Consider the following 21,671-nt stretch of genomic DNA (forward strand, 5'->3'; position numbering starts at 1 on the left):
ACATATAAAATACTGTTCCTCAAGATTATATGGTCACATAACCTTTATGTTATGTTTCATTAAATACCAATGAAATACTAAAACATCATTATGTAGGTTTTAAGATCCATAGCAGTGGACAAGAGAAAAAATTAAACCTTCATATAATTTCAAATACAATTGGCAAGTATAAAAGGAACCCAATCCAAAACCCAGTGGTGGAGGTCACGGGAGTCTTCCCATTAACGTCCATGTTCTTTGGACTAAGGAAACAAGATAAATCTGAGCAATTGAAAGGAAGAGAAGGTAAAACTTACCCATGAATTCAATTCCTAAATGGTCTGCTATACTCATGAAAGCATGTAAAAGAAAACAGGAAAAGAAACAGAAATATTAGAAACAGAGTAAAATACAAATTTTATAAAATACAATAAAATACAAATCTTGATATGGCAGTGCTGCAGAAGAGTGTGGGGTCAGGGCCCACTGTGTGGGTACAGGTCCAAAACAAAGGCACAACTCTGACCCACAAAGGCAATCCTAAGGTGGAATTTAGGGCACTCAGCTGTCACACGAAGAGATGTGCATTTGGGGTAGGAAATGAATGCTTTTATATTTGACTTTATGTTCAAGGCAGCTACCTAAAGGGATTTCATTTTCCCATCCTCCTGAAACTCCTCTCTCAACCTGCTCACCACTGTCCTTAGTTAGACAAGGCTCTTTCTTTCATTTTCTCTGACAGGGACCAAAACCTGAAGAGATGAATGGAAGGCTTTCACTGAGTTTGGCAGCTCTCACCTCAGCACAGCAGCCACACTGGCACCCAACATGACTCCTACCTGCTCTCTGCTGCACAACAAAATCCAACAGCAGGAAAGGGAAGCCACATTCCCAGCTTGGCCATCACACAGACAGGATGCAATCATTTCAAGACATCCCAAAGTGAAGCAAAAACCTTAACATTATTAGAATATTGACTGAATTATCACATGGACTTCTAAACATTTCAGGGCTCTTATTTACATAATGAATTAGAGTCCTCTAAGAACTACATAGCAAAGCTAGAAGATTTTCCAACATAACCCAAGAGTTAGTTTCAACACTTCATTTTATTGCCAACCCTGGGACCCGTGATGAGATCATGGAATATTTGGGTTTCTGTTGAAAATGCTGGAAATTCTTCACCTTTTGCACCCGTTCAATCCACCCAGGAGAAGGCACTGAGCATCAGCTTGCTCAGTTCACTTAGCATACAAATCTATGGAACAGCTGATGAAGTCCACATTTTATTTTCATGCACTTCAAAAGCAAAGAACACAAGATGATGGTATATGGCATAAATACCTTGTTAGCATGGTGTTAGGGAAGGCACATTATGGAAGTTTAGTGACAAATGAATCTTTCCTTTTGAAAATACATAACTCAAAACCATACACAAATGTATTCCACATAATGATCTGTATTCTTGCACTCACATACAAATATCACGTACAAACATCCCTAGTACATTTGACAGGACTTTAAATTTTAATGAGAATCTAATTTTTATAAAAGCATGAAATATATCAGAAGTGCATCAAACATATAATATTTACAGAGATTTGTAGCTTTTTTCCCCGCCTAATTTTCTGTACCTGTGAAATCTGCAAACCTTATCTATATGCAATTCACACCTTTGATTCCTTCTGTAAATCAGATCAAAATGCAGTTGAAAATTCCTTACTTTAAAAACAGATAGCAGAAATCAAAGCACCATAATCTGGTCTCCAAGGAACTAAAGATATTGACACATGGAGGAAGATCATACAGTATCATCTTCTTAAGTCTATGTAGAACAGCTGAAAAAAAAATTCTTCTTTCCTAACTTGGCTATACACCTTCTCTACTTGTTTTCCATTTGCAACCTACAATCCTCCCTTTGAGTTCACCAACATGGTTAAAAACCACTTCCTCAAAAAACAGATACAAAAAATACTTTTCCTTTAAAAAGATGAAAAAATGCATTTCAGTTCATATTTGAGTGGCTTATACTTCGGTGAGAATCAAGGATATATGGAGCCTTCCTGGGAAACATGTTCAGCTGGAAAGTGTGGAAACATGTCAGGTGATTTATTTTTAATATCTCATATGCATACAACTTCAGCAACCAGCAAAATATATATTGCTGACAAAGCTGATTTCCCCAGATTACAATAAAAGGATGTCCAGCGGGATAAACCTTTACAATAAAATATCCAAGCTGCCAATCAAGCAGTAGTTCAACAAGCTCAGTGAGCAGCTCTTTGGGAGCAGAAGGCAAGGAAATGGTTAGGATCTGGCAGATCAGCACACACTGTCACTGGTTATGAGCATCACTGCCCCTCGGTGACCAGGCACCAGCCCAGTGAATGCTCTCACTGACCCTGCTGTGGTGCAAATCAGCAACTCTGCAAGCTCCAGCTTTGGAGACAGCTTTGTCCCCTCTTAACAGCAGCAAGAAACTCTCCCAGCAGGTCCATGTGAGAGACACACAGCAGCAGGAGATACCCAGCAGGGCTGGTGGGGGATGTGAGCTGTGGTGCTGACCTGAGACTGAACCAAACACTAAAATGTGAAGTATTGACCCTGGCAATTCATGGTGTGACAAAGAGCTGTTCTATTGCTGTACAGCCCTGGTGCAGGGATGATGAACTGCCTGCAGAGCACTTCCCTGGACACAGCAAGTGCAATGCCAAGTAATTCACTGTCAAGAAATGGACTCTGGTAGGAAAAAAAATGCATATGAGAGCTATAAACGTGCTGAAGCGTGGGGGCTGCTCCACAAGATGGGGTCATTAACCAAATAATGTGACTGTATTTTACTTTTGTTATCGTGGTTTCTTCTTTCTTTGTGGTATTGCTATGTTCTTAGAAACTAATATATTTCTCCGATAGGAAGATTATTCACTTTTATTGTTTATTTTATCAGTATTTCTCCATTTTCATGTTGATGTGGGAAAAATACTGTGCCTTGTGGTCCTGGCACTATGGTAATGTGTTGCTAGTATTAAAGCCCTTTTAATTTAGACTGGCTAAATACAAACACACCTGTGAATACTTGATAACGAGGACAAGAGAAAATAAATTTGCAGTCACTAATGGATTAATTTATTAGTGCTCCACAAAACAACATGCTGCCTTGTGTCTGGATTGTGGTTTGCTGCAGCTTTTTTCTTAGTCATATTAACACTATGAACAGAAATATAAACTCATCATGTAAATCTAACTGAAAAATCATGGACATGAAAGTACCCATTATAAACCTCTACAGACATTTTAACCTTTTCTAAGGACAAGCTGACTTTGGCATAAAGACAGCTTTAGGAAATCAGAGCAACAGCAAAGTATTTTCCTCTGCAAATGAAATTTATCGCTTCAAATAAACTCATAAGAGTTGTTAAATTGTCCTTGGTAGATTATTGTCTTGACCACAAAATGCAACATGATAGTGTGCTGGGAGCTACCTTGGGACAGCTCAAGTACTCTGAACAGATTATCTGTCTGGACGGAACAGGGCTAAATTTTACTTTTAATATTAAACCAATAAAACTTGGTCTGAAATAAAGGAAAATCCTTCCATTCATAAAGCAGCTAGATTAGGACACTGCCTAAAGATAAACTGCTGCTCTCTTATCCATTGTGCTTTATGATGTTTGGCAGCACATGGTTATCAGCCTATTTGTGTATCTAATGAAGCAAAAACCATAATCAGTTACTGCTACACACATACACACATATATATATATAAATATGAAACTACAGGGTTTCTTTGAGGCATATTATTTTTGGTGCTTCATTTTTTGTGTGAGCACACAGATAATGGCACAAGGGATTTGTCTATTCAGTAGGAAGGGTTCATTGGCTCTATATTCTCTCCTCATGGGCAAACTGACCAATGCTTTCAGAGTTTAGTTGTTTCATTGGGCTTTTTTTTAATATCAAAAAGAAAAAGCAACAGCATGTAATGATGTATTTTAAAATCTCAGTTATTAAAGAGCACAACATTTGATTTTGCTGTTTGCTTCAGAGAAATTCTAATAATTAGTTCCTGTAATTAATTTACACAAAAGTACTCTTCAAAATGTTTGGTGGGGTAGGAAAACTGATTGAAGCTGTTCAGAGGAATCAGAGTCTAAAAATCATATTAATTCAACTACTGATTTTTAAAATATCCTCACTGAAACACATGAGAGAAACTTCCCTCTCTGAGACATTTAAAAATGGATCAAACTAAATCCTGAGAATGATCTTGAATCAGCTGATACCTGGACCTTCCTTTTACCCTCTCTGATAAACAGGACTACTAATATTTTTCCAGATGAAAAATTTCCCTGGCAACAGGTAGGCTATTCACTACACGTTAACTGGTGTAATAGTAAGTATACAGAATATTTTGGTAATTTGCTCCATCTATGTCTAGACACAATAATGAAAACCATACATCCATACATCCCTTACAAGATACTTGGCCTGTTTTTGATGAAATTATAAATCACAGTTGAAGAAATGATAACAACTTAGAAAGAAGGCAATAAATCTATAGAAGGTATTTGACAATCTGCTAGATTCTCAGTGTAAGCAACAAAAGAACATTTACACTCCAAATTTGCATACATGCAGTTAAGTCCTTGAAGTCCTCAATGTACAGAAGTAAATACTTAAGACAAAATGTAAAGGTCAATTGCTTTATCCATTTATTTGTAAAGAAAAAAAATGCAAAGGAGGGAAAAAAACCCTAGGCTTGCTGCATTTGTGTGGCTGTGGAAAGATTTATAACATAGCCTAGGAGGGGTCCATAGGATCCCCTCACCCACTATCAATTCCATAACCAAGGAAAACTTGAAAAACATCCATCAAAACCTCTTGTTATACAAATTATACACAGTGCTGAATAATGGTTTTCTTTTCCTGTGAATGACTAAAGACTGTGGCTGGGATTTTCACTGCAGAAGTGGAAAGACTGTTTCAAGCTTCTGCAAATAAATAACAGCAATGCTCCCACCTTCAGGTTCAAGATAACTTGGAAACTCCAACTGTTTACCTCACCTGCAGCATGCAGACTCAGAGGATTAAGCTTGTCTCTTTTCAATTAATTTCTAAGATCTTAAATTACCTCTGCAGCTAATAAAATAAGCTACTTCTCTTGGAGGAACTATGTTGGATATTAATGGAAAGGACATAGTCTCACCAAGCAACATAAGCAATCTGTACTGATATTCACAATACTGTAAATCAGTACTGATTAATTTTTACTACTATAGCTATAAATTCAGCAGAAGAAATAAACATGTCTAATTTCAAATCAGTGAGTAGCCTACTGACATTATATTTTTAAGCTTATTAAGCATCTTCAGAATGTATTTAAGAGTTTTATCAGATTCAGGCCAAAATGTTTATCATCAGGTGTCAGACAAATGCAGCAGTTTTATTTCTCCCTGAATAACCCATTTTTTTCAGCAATGAGATGAGGAAGCAGGTAGATATTAAATGCTGCTGCTATATTGAGACATATTTTTACTGATTTTCTCAGCATTCATAAATCAACACAAGTGTTCAACACATACAAGGACTTTAATTCATCGCAGAGTACCAGCAAGTAAACAGGATGTCCACAGCAAACACTTTGTCTCCACTCAGACAACTGGGAGATGCTTTCTTACTGTATTTGCTAAAAATGCAATCCTGTTTCTATGAAAAGTGTCAAATGTAAATGAAGCTGCCTGATAGACCTCATAGCTGATGGTGACAAGATTATTTATGAGGTTTGCTCTAAATAGATGTGGGAAATGATAAACCTGTGTGATCACAGTCAGATCAGCCTCCCCCGGCACGGCAGGCCTGCAGTAAACATTGCACATTACAGTCTGGTTACTTGATTACTGACATCAGCATAAGCTACTATAACCAATGAGTCTGATAAATGTTCCCAGAAAAATCAAGGTTTCTCTGATATTATGCAGTTTTGACAGATCAGCAAACCCGTGTTAGCACTGTAATTGCAAAAACTGTAATTTTGTTTTTATGTTACCAAAGCCTCTCATATCTCCTGTAAAGTTTCTTTCACACCCCTGCCTTTCATGGCTCCACACACCACATCCACTTTACATTCCCATCTAAAAGACCAACCCCACATACCAGGTTTTCTGATTGTGCTAAGGACCACACAAAAACAGAACACTGATGTAGCTATGTGACCTACTTATACAACTCTGAATTCTTTGCCTGGGCTTCCACAGCAGATATGACAAAGACTGCACATTTTTCCCACAGTCTCAACTGCATGGCAGGTGATTGCAGCACTGTCACAACTGAGGAACCACTGGGAGAACTGGGCTATGGAGAAATATATTCTTCTATCCATCTGTGTCATTTCATTAACACATTGGTTCCTGCAGAGCCCAGACTTGTCCTGCCTGAAATCCTGCTCCAGGTCTGCACAGAGGCATCATGCTGCTTCTGCAGATGGACCTGCCTTTATCTGCAGGAGTGCTGAAAATGGGTTTAAATGCATTTATCCATGGGCTTAGATGCTCTCAGTCATTAAGCACTTCCACTGAATTTCAGTAGCAATTGGCATGATTGGTGGTGCAGAGTCCCTTGGAAATGCCAACCTCTGCATTGGCAAAACCAGTCCTTTCCCAGCTATGTGGCAAAAAAGTCTCATAAAGCTAAATAGGAGAGGGAAGTGGAATCATAGCTATGGTCAAAACCCCAAAAAGCACATTCATTACTTCCAGAACATGTGATCTGGAAAGTTTTTGGAACCATGTGTATGAATTGGATTATTTATCTTGTCATAGGTGTAAAATACTTCACTTGACTGTAGTATTCTGTAGGTGAAAAAACCCTGTTCTGGTTAAATAACTGACACAAAATGTCTGTTAAAGTGGGATAAGCCTATGAGTTTCTTAGAAATTACTATAGGGATTTTCACACTATTATTTCCAAATGGGTTTTTGGTAATATGGGTCTGTAAAATATAACCAGCCTCACAGAAACATTAAATGGATTGCTAATAGCTCCCTCATCTTATGAGCATATGACATTTAATAAACATTTTTCACGCTAAATGTTACTTTATTCCTTCCACAGATCATTAAGCTGTCCTTCACTTGCCTACTACAAGAAAATGTTTCAGATGCAATCCTGTTTACTGCTCTCTAAAGGCATAGAAAATTCTGTAGGTTTGTGTCAATTTCTTAAAACTAATTACTTTCTTCAACTTCAGGATAAGGAATGTACCTAATTTTGTGAAAAAAAAAAAACAAAAACAACAACAAACAACCAAAATCCACAGCCTTATTCCCTAATGTTTCAAGTAATTTAGTTCCACTGCAGTCAAAAAACAAACAGGCAGAAGCAGAGTGCAGGTACTTACACCAAGATTTTACAATATTAACTGAAGGTTTTAGAAGCTGTGCACTGAACATCTCCAATGACAAGAAAGTTGACATATTTATTGATATCCACACTTTGCTGCCTAGATAGCTGGTCTGAGATTTGCAGCAGAGAGACTCGGAGATGTAGGACTCAGACCTTTTAGAAAGATGCTGGTTTTTGTGTGTGTTGATTTGGGAGCCTACTTTTCTTTAGGAATCAAATTTGGACACTAACAACTATATTTGCTGAACAGTTTCTTATGTTGCCTCATTTCAAATAACTTAGGATGAGGAAAGAGAATTACTTAAGCTTACTCCAATTACTCTGCACATTTTTTTCACACACATGGTCTAAGCTGCTGCATTACTGAGCCTCATTTCCAGCAGTTCTGTGCTACAGGCTCAGAAGACAATACCAGAGCATAAAGTTTTCAACATAATTTTATCAATTTTTTATCAAATTTACTGTCTTATGGGGAAGTACTCCTGCATGTCAGGAGTCTCTTAACCCACCCTCCTGAACCATCACAAGTTCAACACCAAAACCACCAATGCTCTTCCAAATTTACTGAGTCCTTTTCCTAGGAAACCAGGCATGGAAGTGCCTTTGTGCCTCAGATCCAGCTGCAGATAAGCAACCCACAAGTGTGGGGTGTTTAAAAGGGTTTGATTTGAAAGAGGCTGTTCTCAGCTATGTAGATCTGCCCTATTTGGTTAGGAAGAAGAGCAGAACCACTTCTATTTGTTATTCCTTTTAATTTCACAGGGATACATACCTGAAAGCTTCAAAGACTATTGTAGTGAACTTTATCAGAAAACACAGCCTTTTGCCAACATCTCTTATGATTCAAGGGAGGAAATACAGAATGACAGTGCACAAAAATACTCCCATTACTGTGCAATTCTCCCAAGCCTACAAAATGTATAGGAGGGAACTGACCTAGGCACATCTCTCCTTTTTTCAATGCTAAGCCCCTCTAATAATTTTATAAGTCAACCATAGCATTGTGGGTTCTTTTGAAAAGCTGCTGCACATTTGCTTGTCATCACAGTGTGCAAGCCATGCACACAGACAGCACAGCTGGCTCTGCATTGATGCTCTATGTGGTGTTAAATAGTATAGAGACAAAACTTCAGGTATGTTTAAGTGCTAGAGAAACTACTTTTTTTGGTTTCTTTTTGCTAACTGAAAAATTTCTATCAAGACACTTTGTGATTCCATGGAAATATTTTATTTAAAGCTGGTGAGTAAACACAAGACACGTCAGGTGAATATTTTGCCATAGAGTGTTTTCAGATTCATAAAAAGGCTCCTTGAAGGACAGACTGCTTCAGTACTCAAATTTGAGTGCTCTCTCAAGTCACCTAACAGGTGCCTTTGCCAAACTCAGTCCTTTGAGGTTGGTGCACTGTATGAGCAGTCCTAATTGAAATAACCTGGCAATTGTCAGCTTGTTTAGGACATCAAACCCCCATCAGAAGATGGGAACAGAAGAGCTCTGTTTTCCTCTAAGCTAAAATGTTTTCTTGACATCTGAGGATGATTTGTTCAAGCTAATCAATACCAAGGCAGGCCTGATGGGGAAGCACTGTGACTTGGACAAAGCTCTGCGGTGCACAGAGCACTGTGTCAGAAATGCCAGACTTTTCAAGTGACATACTGAGATATTTTTTGAGATGTGAAAGCTACAGAGCTGAGGTATCAAGGCACCAGGGAAATGTCTCTCTCACCTGGAGCTGTAAATGGTGCCAATTCTATTTGACCATGGGTGTTGGCACACACATGCTGACAGCATCAGACCAATGTGTGTTTACGACCCCACAGACAGTACAATGAATAATGTCCCATACCATGCAGTCATGCAAATGCAATCATGGCTTTTTGCCATGCCTATCCTGCCTTGCTTATGGAAATATATTCTGCTTAGAAGTCATTAGCTAATAATGTAAACAACCAAGTAACAGCAAAAATGAATGGCAAGAAATTATTTTCCTCAGAGTCTGAGCATCTTGTGTAATTTAAGATGCAAGCCATGAATTTATGACTTCAGATATGGAGGAAACAATGGGAAAATTACTTAACTGCTTATCTGTTTGAACACTGTTAAGGGTTCAAATCCTTTACTACCATGACTGCATTAGAACATTAACTACTATAAATACCCATAACAAAGGTGGTCTGAAATTGTTAATGTTGGGCATGAACAATATGACTCATCCATGAGATTTAAAGCAGACAAGGCTGTGATAAAAAGAATCATTAGCAGCTATCACCAGCAATAAAAAATAGCATATTGGAACAAAAGTGTATGATGTGCACAGAACCCAGAATCACCTACAGTGAGCAGCAAAATGAAAGCTGCTGTTTGCCCTCATTTGTATATGGGGATGCACTGCAATTAATTGTTAGGAATACAATGTGAGAATGGTGCCAAAGGGCCCCATAGACAGAAATATTAAACTCATGGAGTGTAACTGCTCTCTCAGAGCCATTCAAACAAATGAATTGCCTGTGCACAGATCAGATGCAAGCCAGAACCACCAGGATGGTGCCTCGTGCTGGTGCCTGCAGCACTGGCAGTGCCACCCAGGCCAGCTCACCACTACTGCAGCACCCACACACACCAGCATGGGGCAAAAGAGGAGCAAAAGGGGGGAAAATTAATTCTACCACCTTCATAAGCACAAACTACCATTTAAATCTAGGCAAAGTGGCTTAGATGAACGTGCAACTTAGGACTTCACAGAAGACTAAAAGAGCTGCTATGGCCTGTCTGCCATTAGATGCCTCAGTAAAACCCGACCTTCAGATGATCAAAGTGCACTTGTTTTCTTTCTTCTTGTTTCATCTCCTTTCCACAAACTTTAAGGTGCCTCAAAGAATTTAATAGTTCCCAATAAATCTCAGAGAACATTCCCCCATCAAAGATCTTTTCCCTTCCAGGTTTGAGACACTTTACCTTACTCTGAATCAAAAGTATTGAGGAATACAATGTTTCCCTTATAAGACCTTACTACTAGGGCATAAATTATTTTGACAAACAAAAGCAGGGCAAAAGGAAGGTCTTTATTCTTTTCCACTACAACAAACTAGATGTGTCAGCAAGCAAATTAGTTTTGTAGGACAATCTAGAAAATGGAAATAAAATAAAATAATGTTATAACTGGCTTAGATTTAGGGTGTTTTTGGGGTTTTTTTTTTATGGTTTGTTTCAAATCAGTAGGACTTTGCTCAGAACAAAGCTGTGAGCTGAAGTCACATCTTTTAACTCCTATTAGGGCTATTCAATTGTTACAAACCATCAATGTGGAAAGAAGAGCTCTCCTTTTGCATGCCTGGCACCATCTCTGCACCTTCCTTCACACTTTGGGCAACTCTCAAGCTCTGCAAACGAGAGTGTGAGGCAGCAGAGCAGGCACCAAGTGCTCTGTGAGAACTGAGCCAGGGCAAGCACAGTGCACACACACACCTCAGAGGGCAGGGAGATCCCCAGGCACGGCTAAAACACATCAGCTTCTGTCCCTGTGCTGCCCAAAGCATTTATATTGCCACCAAGTAAATACAAATATAGAAAACATCTGGGTTTTCTTTTTCTTTTCCTTATCATCAGTAGAGCCAGGGGTATGGAAATCACTTTTTCAGGAGAGGTAAATGAATTTTGAACCAAGGTCTGTCCAAGAGGAAAAATGAGTGAACACTACACCATCTTCAGCTTGTAAAGTCTTTGGATAATGTGCTACCCACATGAAATAGGATTTCCCCCTTAAAATGTCAGACTCTGAGAAATAACACATGTATAAGGTCACAAAATAAGAATTATTGCATCTCACATGTAAATTCCAATAAAATCTCTTGGAAACACTACAAGCTATTTCTAGCAGAAGCACAGGATGCTGTATTGAAAGATCTTATCTTCTTAAGAAGTCAGAAAACCAAAGGTGTAAGGGACCCAAAAAGAAGAAAATGCTTTCAAATTACAAGAGAAATAAATAATATATCAGCATTTCAGAAGGAAAACAAGAAATCCTGCTACCTATGGACATTTTTATTTTATTTTCCTTAGATGAAACTGCATTGTCAATTCATTAATTTAGGAATACAGTTACATTGACACTAAGGTGGGCTAAATGGACTTGCATTTTATCTGCCAACTTACCCTGCTAAATTGAGGCAAAACTGGCAAGTGACCTCACAACTGACAAGACCATGGCTGCTGTGCTGGAATCCTCCATGAAAAATCCCTATTTTTTACAATGGCATCATAACAGAAGCAATAGTCATAAAGGTGTGAAACACACTATAATATGCTCACAAAGCTCAATATGGGAAGGGAAAAGAGACAAAGACACACTTCTGCTGGGATTTATACTTGAGGGCTGCAATTTCATGTAGAGAAAAAGATCAGCAGGAAAATCAACCTAAAGGATGGTGAAAAAGGTGTCAAAGTTTAGCAGCACAATTTTCCAGTCTCTGCTCCAAACCCCATTGAAGCAGAATTGCTGCTGACCTGAGATGAAAACTATGATTTCACAGCAAGATCTGGGAAACTGAGTGTGCTAAACTGAGTGTCATCAATTTTTTTTTTTTTTTTTTCAAAATTTTATTTTGCCTGTGTATGGTTTCAAAATCAGGAAGTCCAGCTATCACCTCTTTTTTCTCTAGTTACACATCTACTTTACCTTTTCACTGGTGGCAGGGTTGTGAAAGGGATACAAAGGTGTTATAATGAGGAAGACAGACAAGTCCCCTCACAATGGCATGGAGATGCCATGCAGGCAGCCTAAGGTTGGTCTTCAGTGAGTAGATTCCCCCTGCATCACTCTAATCAAATTCATGAATCAGATGGCCAAGGTACTTTTGCTTTGGAACACGGCTGGGTCGGAAAACAGCAGAAAACGGCGCTCTAGAATATTCTACTGATCCAAATCCTCCCTTTTCCAGAATATTCAAAGATAGAGAAATATTACTTTTCCAAGGAGCTGCAAGGCTCTGGCAAATGATCTCTGTTATCTGTATTTTGTGGGACTCTGGCTGCAGATTTTCCCAGTCAGCTGCTCCACTCACCACATTTACCAGAAGCAGTCCTTTTCCCTGGAATGCTGTACAGAATAACAATCTCATCCGATTGCTTCCTCAGTCCATTAATTCAAATATGGTCTGAAATCAGTGTGAAACAAGGGACTGAACTGCTGCTTAAGATGGCAACAGCAGCAGCTGCAGAAACAGGTATTTACATTTCTGAGCAGCTTTATAAAGGATCAGTAAACACCCCAGCACCAATGAAAAAGCAAATTGCTTACTTTACTATAAAACCATTACCTTTGCCTACTATGCAGATAAAAACAAAGTTTTTTTTCTCCAGACATGTTTGTGAAGAATTCAGTAGCTTGTAATATCAGAGATATTCAAGCAGCAGCAACACTGTTCCCTCAAAGGAAAACAGTTGTCCATTGCAAAATGCTGTTCCCTCCTTTGTTCTGCAGCTGTGCACTTTCAAGAAAATTTTAAACTGAAAAACCAGCTGTCTATTTTTCATTTGCCAAATGCCTTCCCATTGAGGATTAGAGATTTTCTTCCCTTTAATAAAACAGAAAAGAGAGCTTAACACATAATTAAAAACAAACTTAGGCGCCTAAACACCTTTGTAAAAGATCTCAATGCCTTTACAGTTGTAAAACAAAGTTGAAGTCACTTTCAAATTGGCAACCAGTCATCTTAGACTCACACCTCTTAAGTACTCTTGACAATTTTATTTCTTTGGGGTAACATCTAGATTGTGGGGACAAGTGATTGCTGCCCCAACTGCCACATTCACACGTTCAGCCAGGCTGCAGCAGGAACACTTGCACTCAGCTGTTGGTGCATGGAAGCACAGCCACACATGAATTATCACTGTCTAGCAACACCTCGTGCTCTTGCAGCTGGTTCTTCCCTGACATTGCTGTTCCTGCTCCTGCCAGACACCTACATTTGCTCCATTCATAGATATTTTTATAAATTTATATATATATATATTTTTAATATATTTTTATATATTTGTTCCATTTTGCTGAGGTGCCTACTCCCACTTTTGCCAAACAGCTGCACTAGCAGAAAGCTCACAGGGCACCAACAGCTGGAGCCTGTACTCTCATGGGGAAATTTCTTTGGAGATCCAGCAACTGCAGAAGGCAGCTCATCTGAGCCACCTGTAGGATCATATTATGCTGCCCAGCTGAGACCTTAAACCCAACTTAAGCTCCAAGGTACAAAACCTGCTTTTTCTAATATGTAAAAATTTTCCTTTGGTTTTCAGTCTAAATTTATACTGCACCAACTTAAACCCATTCATTCTTGCACAAACATTATCTTTCAGCTTCAATCATTCTTATATTTCCTTTATATTTATCCACTTGGCGTATTTATAGGCCCAATGACATCTCTGACATATTTCCCAGGCCATCATTCCATACAGCTGCAATTTCCTGACAGGCATTGGCACATCTATCAATTACTGTACTGGATCAGCAATATTTCACTCAAAGAATGGCATTCAAATACTTTTTAAAAAAACTGATCACTGCTTCCACCACCACCACTTCCTACACTCCTATAAATACAGTATCTTAAAAGAGCCAAAAATATTTTTCATGTACCTACTGGTGCCAAACCCTCCATCCATTACCAACATCAAGGAGGTAACAAGCTATGACTAGAGCCTTGGAGTCAGACTCCTCATGGGAGAGGAGAACACCAGATCTGCCCTCAAAAGTGCAAGTTCACCCAAAGAGGAGCAGCAAGGACTGTGCTGGCTGGCACACCAAACTGTCACAATGAAGCCAGAGATTTTCCTTAAATCCCTTCTGCCTATGAAGGAAATGTCTCCCCAGCTAAATAGATTTTATCTCGAATTATAAACCAGAGGGAATGTAATAGAGAAAATGTGTTCCCGTCATATTTGTGTGACAACTTACAGATAAAGTAAATCAAAACAGTTTAAAATCTAACTCTTTCCTATAACCAAGATCTGCACTGAGGAACAATTCTTAGAATAAAAATATTTTGGCTTTAGAAAGGAATATACAACCCAAGACAGAGGTCTTAAGATTGCACTTCTGAAAGCAACTTGAAAAAAATCACATTGTGGTAATTAGAGGTTATGTACACACGTAGTCACACAAGAAATTCAGTCATATGCTGTGCTTTTCTCTGTCTTTTGTGTAGGTGCTAAACACAGACATTATAATATAAAAATACAAAATACATTTTTATTTCTCTCTCTCTTTTTCTTTTTGTTATTTTTTCTAATGCTGTTTAAATGATTGGACAACTTACAATAGAAATTTTGATGTCTCCCTGACTTCTCTTTCCTGTTCAGTCTGCAACCGCAGCAAGTTTCAATATATGCAGAATAATTACACAGGAGTTGGTGAATACTTGCCTGACAACAATCACAGTACCTGAAGAAATGCTTGCTGAAGAATTAATATGAGTTGAGGTCTGCAACATGAACCTTTTTTCAGAAGATAATCTCAGTGCTAGAGTCATATACGAATCTCTAGTAAGTGTCTGAAGACAGACAGAAGTGACAAATGCCATAAAAAAGACACACAGCCCTAGCCTGCCTGACTTGAAGTCAGTGTCACTGTGATGGAGCCTGATTAGCTGCTCTGCAATTGCACATTTTCATTTTCTTACAGCCCATTAGGCTGCTTTTAACAAAATTAAACACACTGCAGGGCAAAATAACAAAGTAAACCAAAACAAAACACTTACACTGTTTATAAACATTTTCTTAAGAAATTGCCATTTTGAGGATAAATGTTTCTCTCTTGAGCAAAGTAGACATAATTCTTCCCAGATCCAGCCTTTGGACATGCCCAGAACTGGGATGGGGGAGAGCAGGTTATTTCTATGAAATACATTCACTAAAAATGCACCACATTTAACTGGACACTACTAAATAAAATACATCTAGACTACAAGGGAAAAGGAACCATAATAATAATAATACAAACCAAACTCCACCATGATGAGTAGGATGAATTAGATTAATTAGCATCCATCTCAGCTAAGTTAATGTTACAGGATGCTACAGCTTTGTACCCCATTCACTGCTTTTCCTAGGTTGTGCTAATTCCTGCTTTCCCTGCCCGTTGAATTCAGCCTGCTCTCTCTCTGTGCTCCTGTTTATTTTTGTCTAAAATCCCACACATGGAATGTGGCTCCCCAGTTTTTCACACATGCTAGCAGTGGCATTTTAAGGGGTTGCTAAAGTTTCAGAGTGAGGATGCTGCTCTGCCACGACCCTCACCCTGCTTCAAGGGGGAACAGCAGAGATGTTAAAATGAGAATGGAGAGCACACCTTGTGCCTGGCCTTGGCAAACACTGCCCCATTCTCACTTGGAATGCTAAGGAAGCAAAACTGAAGCCACTCAGCCCTGGGCAGCAGGAGGTGCTGGTACCAGCAGACACAGCACATCACATCTCTGTGGGCTGGTCCTTCCCTTCAATGGGAGTGCTCAATGCAGCTGGCAAAGATGCTATTTGTGATGGGAAGGTACAATCCTTGCAAGTTGTTCTGGACTGCAGTTCAATGGTGTATTTTAGTGCATTTTCATCTTAGAAAAAAAAAGGCTGACTGCTTACATTTTTTTTTTCCCAAGTTATGCCATGAAGAAATATAATTTGCCTTTTAATAGAAATGTCAAGGACCGATTCCCTCCAATTTACTATATAGATTTTTAAATCCCATACAAAAATGTTATAAGTTTAATTGGAAAAGACAGCATGACAGCATAATTTTATACAACTGGTTACAATTATTACAATAGCAGCTTCCACAGAGCTCTCAGTGATTTTTCAAGAGCATTTACAAGCATAAATTGTGAGTTAGGAAAAAAAAAAGTAATTTTCCACAGCTGTGCAAAGTGTATTAAGGAAATCAATCAGCAGTGACACAGATATTTAGAAATGAGAGATATTTCGTCCATCTGAGAGCACAACTGTAAGATTTGGTGACATTAATAGGGTTTTTTTAAATGGCCAGATTAAATAAAGCATTATATTTTAGCTCAGATATATGGCAAATAAAAAAAAAAAAGGCAGACAAATGGGTTAGAAAACTATTCTGGTTGTTTTTTTTTGCTTATGGGGAGAGTGAGATCAATATGACAGAGTATGAGCCTAGGAAAAAATGATGACAAAGGCACCTCTCTGGCAGTCTTAGTGCTGCAGTTGTGAACAAGTTGCTTCTGTTCAGACAGAAGAATTTGTTCCTTCTTTTGTAACCATAACTGCATCAAAGATATCCAAGTATTGCCAGCTTGTTTTCCTAACTGCTAATTTCACAGAAGGTTCAGTTCTGGCTAAGCCCTTGGGTCAAAATGAATGTTATTATTATATGCAACAGACACAAAGCCTTTATTTCAATAGATGATGCAGCATGGAGACTTACATGAAAGACTAGAAAATCAGGCAAACTTATTTCTTAAAGGGCATGTTGAACTCTTGAACATGGATACTAAAAGAAGCTTTGAGAGCATAAGGGCAATAAGAGAACAGAACACTTTAGTTAATTAGACAACAATGAAAAAAGCTTATTAGGGAAATTTAACACACTCACAGAGAAGTTTACAGAAGACAGCAACCCAGTTCTTTTCCTGAAGTGATTTTATGGCGATAAAAGTTCTGCAGATTGATTATGCTCTAGATTTATTCTTTATTTACTTTGGAAGATATTCTCATGGGCCAAAGCACCCTCTTGACCTTGAACTTTGTGCTTTTGTCATTAGATTTCTAACACACTCAAACCAGATCAGAATAATACAATAAAGACAGGCTGTAAAGAAACTGGGCTGTGAATAATACATGCAAATTATGTTGAAAAGGGACCTGTGAGAGTTCCACCTGTGAGGGTGGAAGATGGACAAAATTGCTTTGCTTCTTTAGGGAGAGGGGCAGGCATACCAGTATTTACACAGCAGGCAAATTAATTGGCTTTTGCTGAGCTCTGTGCTGCTGCAGCTAAACTGCTTCCACAACCTGACCTACATAACTTCCAATTTGCTTGGGAATTTCCTCATTCAGAGACAGGACAGCACAGCACACACGAACCGCAGAAATGATCTTGGAAAGTCATGCAGCCCCGTATGAAATAAATTTCTTGCAAGCAAATTAAAAGTTCGTTAAATATATTTGCAGCACAAAATTAATCAGTCAAAGCAGAAATTGCTGGATTAAAACTCATATAATACAGTCAGAAAACTGGTATAGTAATTTAAAAGTACTGTCAGTGGCAATTAGCAATAAGCATCTAATTTATGGGACATTCCATATCCAGTGCTTTGCAGCAACACTTATATTTATACACTGACAGCCCTCATTTTCTCTGCTGTGCTCATTTCTCAGCCTCCTAATTTTCCTGGTATGCTCAAACTAGGAAAAGCCTGAAAGTTACCCTGCCATATGAAAGTTACAAGTTTATTTTCCAGATGGCCTACTCTGAAAATGGCCAAAAAGTAGCTACCACGATAGGTTTGATAGGAAAGAAGTCTCATGAAAGCAGAATTTCTGTATAGGGTTGGTTGAGCGCTGGACTCTGTCCCATATGCAGGATCTGCACTCAGTCTTAATGAACATATGGAATTTTCAGGACAGATTCCAGGAAAATTCTGTATAGTTTTGGGGGTCAAATGTTCTTCCACAGCCCTGAGTAGATCTGTTAAATCTCCCAGTTAACAGTCCCTCTTCTTGTGCCAACCAGAAGCTGCACAGGGAATCAGATACAAACAGCTGCTATCTCACCAAGTAGTTTTCATCCTGCCTCCTGTCCATTACCAGCTTTCCAGTCCAGTGTTTGTTCTTAGATATCCTACCCACTACCCAGATATCCAAACCAAGGCAAACACTAAAAATATCACTTGGGATTCAAAAGAGAAAGACCTCCCAGCCCTAAAAACTATCTATTCAAATGTACAGCAGCCATTAATTTCTTTCTGGGCCTTTCAGGTATTAAGAAGTTAATTTTCACACAGTCCAAGTATAATTTTTTAAAAATTACTTATGACATATAGGAGCCTACATATTATTAAATATCGACAGATATGCCAAAACCCCTCTAACAATTGTGCACTTTCTCTTTACTTTTTACTTTTGTGTGAGAGATTTTGCATTCTTACAGTGCAGACACATTATTTTACATTCAAATACTGGTGCAGCTGCTGCTACCTAAGGCTTGAGAGATTTATGGATAATAACACAAGTGCAAAATAAAGGAGTACATTTGGATGCATATCAAACAGCAGCTGCATCAGTCAATCAAACTGCTGGACAACAGATTCAAGTCTACAGATAAATGTAAAATACAATTCCTCAGCCAGACCAACTTCTTCAGAAAAATACATTATGCATTTCCCAGTACTGACATGGATAATGTAGTACTTTTCTCCTTGACCAAAGCAGGGCACACAATTTGTTTTCTAAGCCAACATGTGTTAAAGCAGAAAAGAATAGCCATTCTTCTGAATTGCTATCAATAAAAAAGTAGCTCCTGTGTCAGTCAGTTTGTGTAACAATAAAAAACCAGATATGTATCAATGTCAGAATCTCAGCACATCCCACTCTGCACACAAAACATCCTCAGTTCTTACACACAGTCACCATTGCAGGATGCACACACTGCTGCTTCCCAGTCACCTCACTTATTCTGACATCTCATTTTTACAGTGTAAATACCACACTCTGCCCAAAAGAAAACCCCTCTGTGTATGCCTTTTTTGTCACTAACAAGAGACCAAAATGAATGACCAAAGCAGTCCCACTCAAATCTGACAACTTCATGCAATTGCTTTTTCGTCTTTATCAATCAAAACCACTGAAATAAAAATAATGGTATAGAGGAGAGCTCTGAATTGAATTCTTGATTGAAAATCAGTACCAAAAGCCAGCCTTGTCTGAACACAGCTCTCATTAACAACTCTGGCAGTAAATGGCATTTTGAATTTACCATGCACTAGGGAAGAGCAGATATAAATCAGGGCACCCTGTGGTCATCATCTAGGGATTAACATTCCAGGGCATTGATCAAGCAGCTGTGTCTATTCTAACTTTTCTTTCACTTCTAGTTTTTTATGACCAGCAATTTAAGACACTCAGCAACCTCAGAGCATCCCCAAGTCCCCGCTCAGTAATGTGCCCGACCCCAGAGCCAGATCCTGACCCTGAGCCCAAGGCAGCAATAGCAGACAGGGCCCTGCAGACCTCAGCACCAAGTTTGCTCACATCCATCACACTGAGAATGATTTTCCTCCTGCTCCTCCTGGCCTTCCACCCCTGCTGCTCCACTGTCTGACACAATTAAACCCCCACAAAACTCAGCTTAAAACATAGTGCTTGTATTCCCGACTTGGTTTGGAGGTTTTTGAGCCAACCCTGTACTGCTGAAATATTTATCTACTCCTACCACATATAATCTGCTGGTAAGGGATTCTGTATAAAGAATAAAATAAGATGTGGTTAGGCAGTAATATTAATTTGTTCTCTGATCACACTACTGAAGAATCTCTTAGCTAATGCCTAGTACATAGCTCCATTTACTACTTTTTAAACTTTACTATCACTCTTGGCAATAATAGTTCCTTTGCTGCTGCTCTTTCTTCTGCTCAGACAGGCCATCTGCCATCCTGCTCTCCAAACTATTTGTCAGCTCCAATCTCTGCAGGCACTGAAGGATATTATAGGCGTGAATTACGTTCATATTGTTCTTCCTGTATTTTGGGCTGAGGACACTACTATGCTGTAATGAGACACTGACTGTAGAGAAAAAGCAAAAGCCCACAGCAGCTAGAACAGAAGGTACATGTCATAAATTTTCAATGTGCACTTCCTATCCCTTAAAACAAATCTATTCAAATTCTCCCCTGGCAATTGACTTTAAATGGTTTTCAGCACATGTAGATGTTGGCAAAGGATTCCAAGTTATCCACATTAGGTTTTCTCCCTAAAACTGACCAATTTTCATTAAGCAAAGTAGACACATTTTTTCAGTGAAAAATGTGTAGGTGTTACTCAGATTAATCAAACTGGAGAATCTCTGGAGTGATTTTAGTGGAGTAATTCTAAAGATTGAAGCTCTGACAGGCAACTTGTCAGCCAATGAAGGGTTGTTGAAGGTAAAGCACATTGTAAAGATGAGCTGTGACTACTAAAAAATTTTGGTTTATGTCAGCACATAAGAAGGAACATTTTTATATAAAAGATCAAAATGGGAAGAACTCAGCCTGGTTGTTTTAAACCACTTGATTTAGGGTCATGACTGGAAGGCAGGGAAGAGAAAGCCTCTTTTAATACCTTTTTATTTTTGACCCCTCTATACATGAGTAATTTTTATTTTAAGGTTTAAGTAAGTCTCATTCTCATCTTAGTAAATCTCTTTCTGACTTCAAGCTTCAGGAATTTTCATTTTCAGGACAAACTCAGCTAGGAAGCTAAAACATACAGGAGACTTTGAGGTCTTATTCTGGGCAAGCAAAGGCTCATTTGGAATTCATTTTAGCAAGTCTCCTCACTTGAGCAAAAACTAATTGGATAGTACATAGAAAAAAACTTTAAAACAGCAAGAGCAATGAAAAAACACAAAAGCACTTTTTAAAAAATCTCATCCACCTTGTCTATCTTGATGATGCTGAGCAGCAGGGGAGCGTAGAAAGGTCTGGATTTTGTGTGATATAAGAATAAGAGGTTAACTATTAAAATTCTGCTGAATTTTAGAAAGATTTTGTAAATATTGAGCACTATTGACCCAAGAGGCAGATTGCTAATGTTGCATTATTTCATTCACTTGAGATACACCTAAAGTGTCCCAAATGAAAAAGCTAAATAAGGTCTAGTTCAACCTAGCCCAAGACTAAATATATATAGTCTAAATTTTACATATATAAAAGTTTTCTTACCATCTTCCTTTTCTTTCTTAGTTTTCTCTTATGGTTAAAAAATAAAAAAGAAATAGGAAAAAAAATTCATTTTCATACGTGCTGAATTCCAGCAGTCAACTTTGGGATGCTTCCAAGCCACTGAGTTCAGCTGAGCATTTCAGGATTTGTGATGTTTTGCCAACACAGCAGGGTTGATGTCCCTGCTCTCAGTGCAGATCTGCCCCAGCAGATACTGAATAATTTCCCTGTGCTAAGGAGCAGACACAGACATTGAGCAGCTATGACTTTGAGTCTTCTTCAGGTTGTCTTATTGGAGCTTCCTAAATAGTTAAAAGACTTAATCTTCTCTACAATATCACCTTTTAACACCTAAATTTGTC

General features: G+C 38.5%; 1 protein-coding gene across 1 annotated transcript in view; it reads right to left on the reverse strand.

The window, feature by feature from the left end:
- NRG3 (neuregulin 3) overlaps positions 1-21,671 on the reverse strand; it is a 344,618-nt gene that overhangs the window by 73,165 nt on the left and 249,782 nt on the right. The window contains 1 exon segment of the mRNA XM_071438745.1: positions 297-323. Within this exon segment, the coding sequence (XP_071294846.1) occupies positions 297-323 (27 nt within the window).

This window comes from Agelaius tricolor, unplaced genomic scaffold (genome assembly GCF_023055355.1).
Source record: "Agelaius tricolor isolate 1412-34295 unplaced genomic scaffold, bAgeTri1.0.p SCAF_13, whole genome shotgun sequence".
NCBI lineage: Eukaryota > Metazoa > Chordata > Aves > Passeriformes > Icteridae > Agelaius > Agelaius tricolor.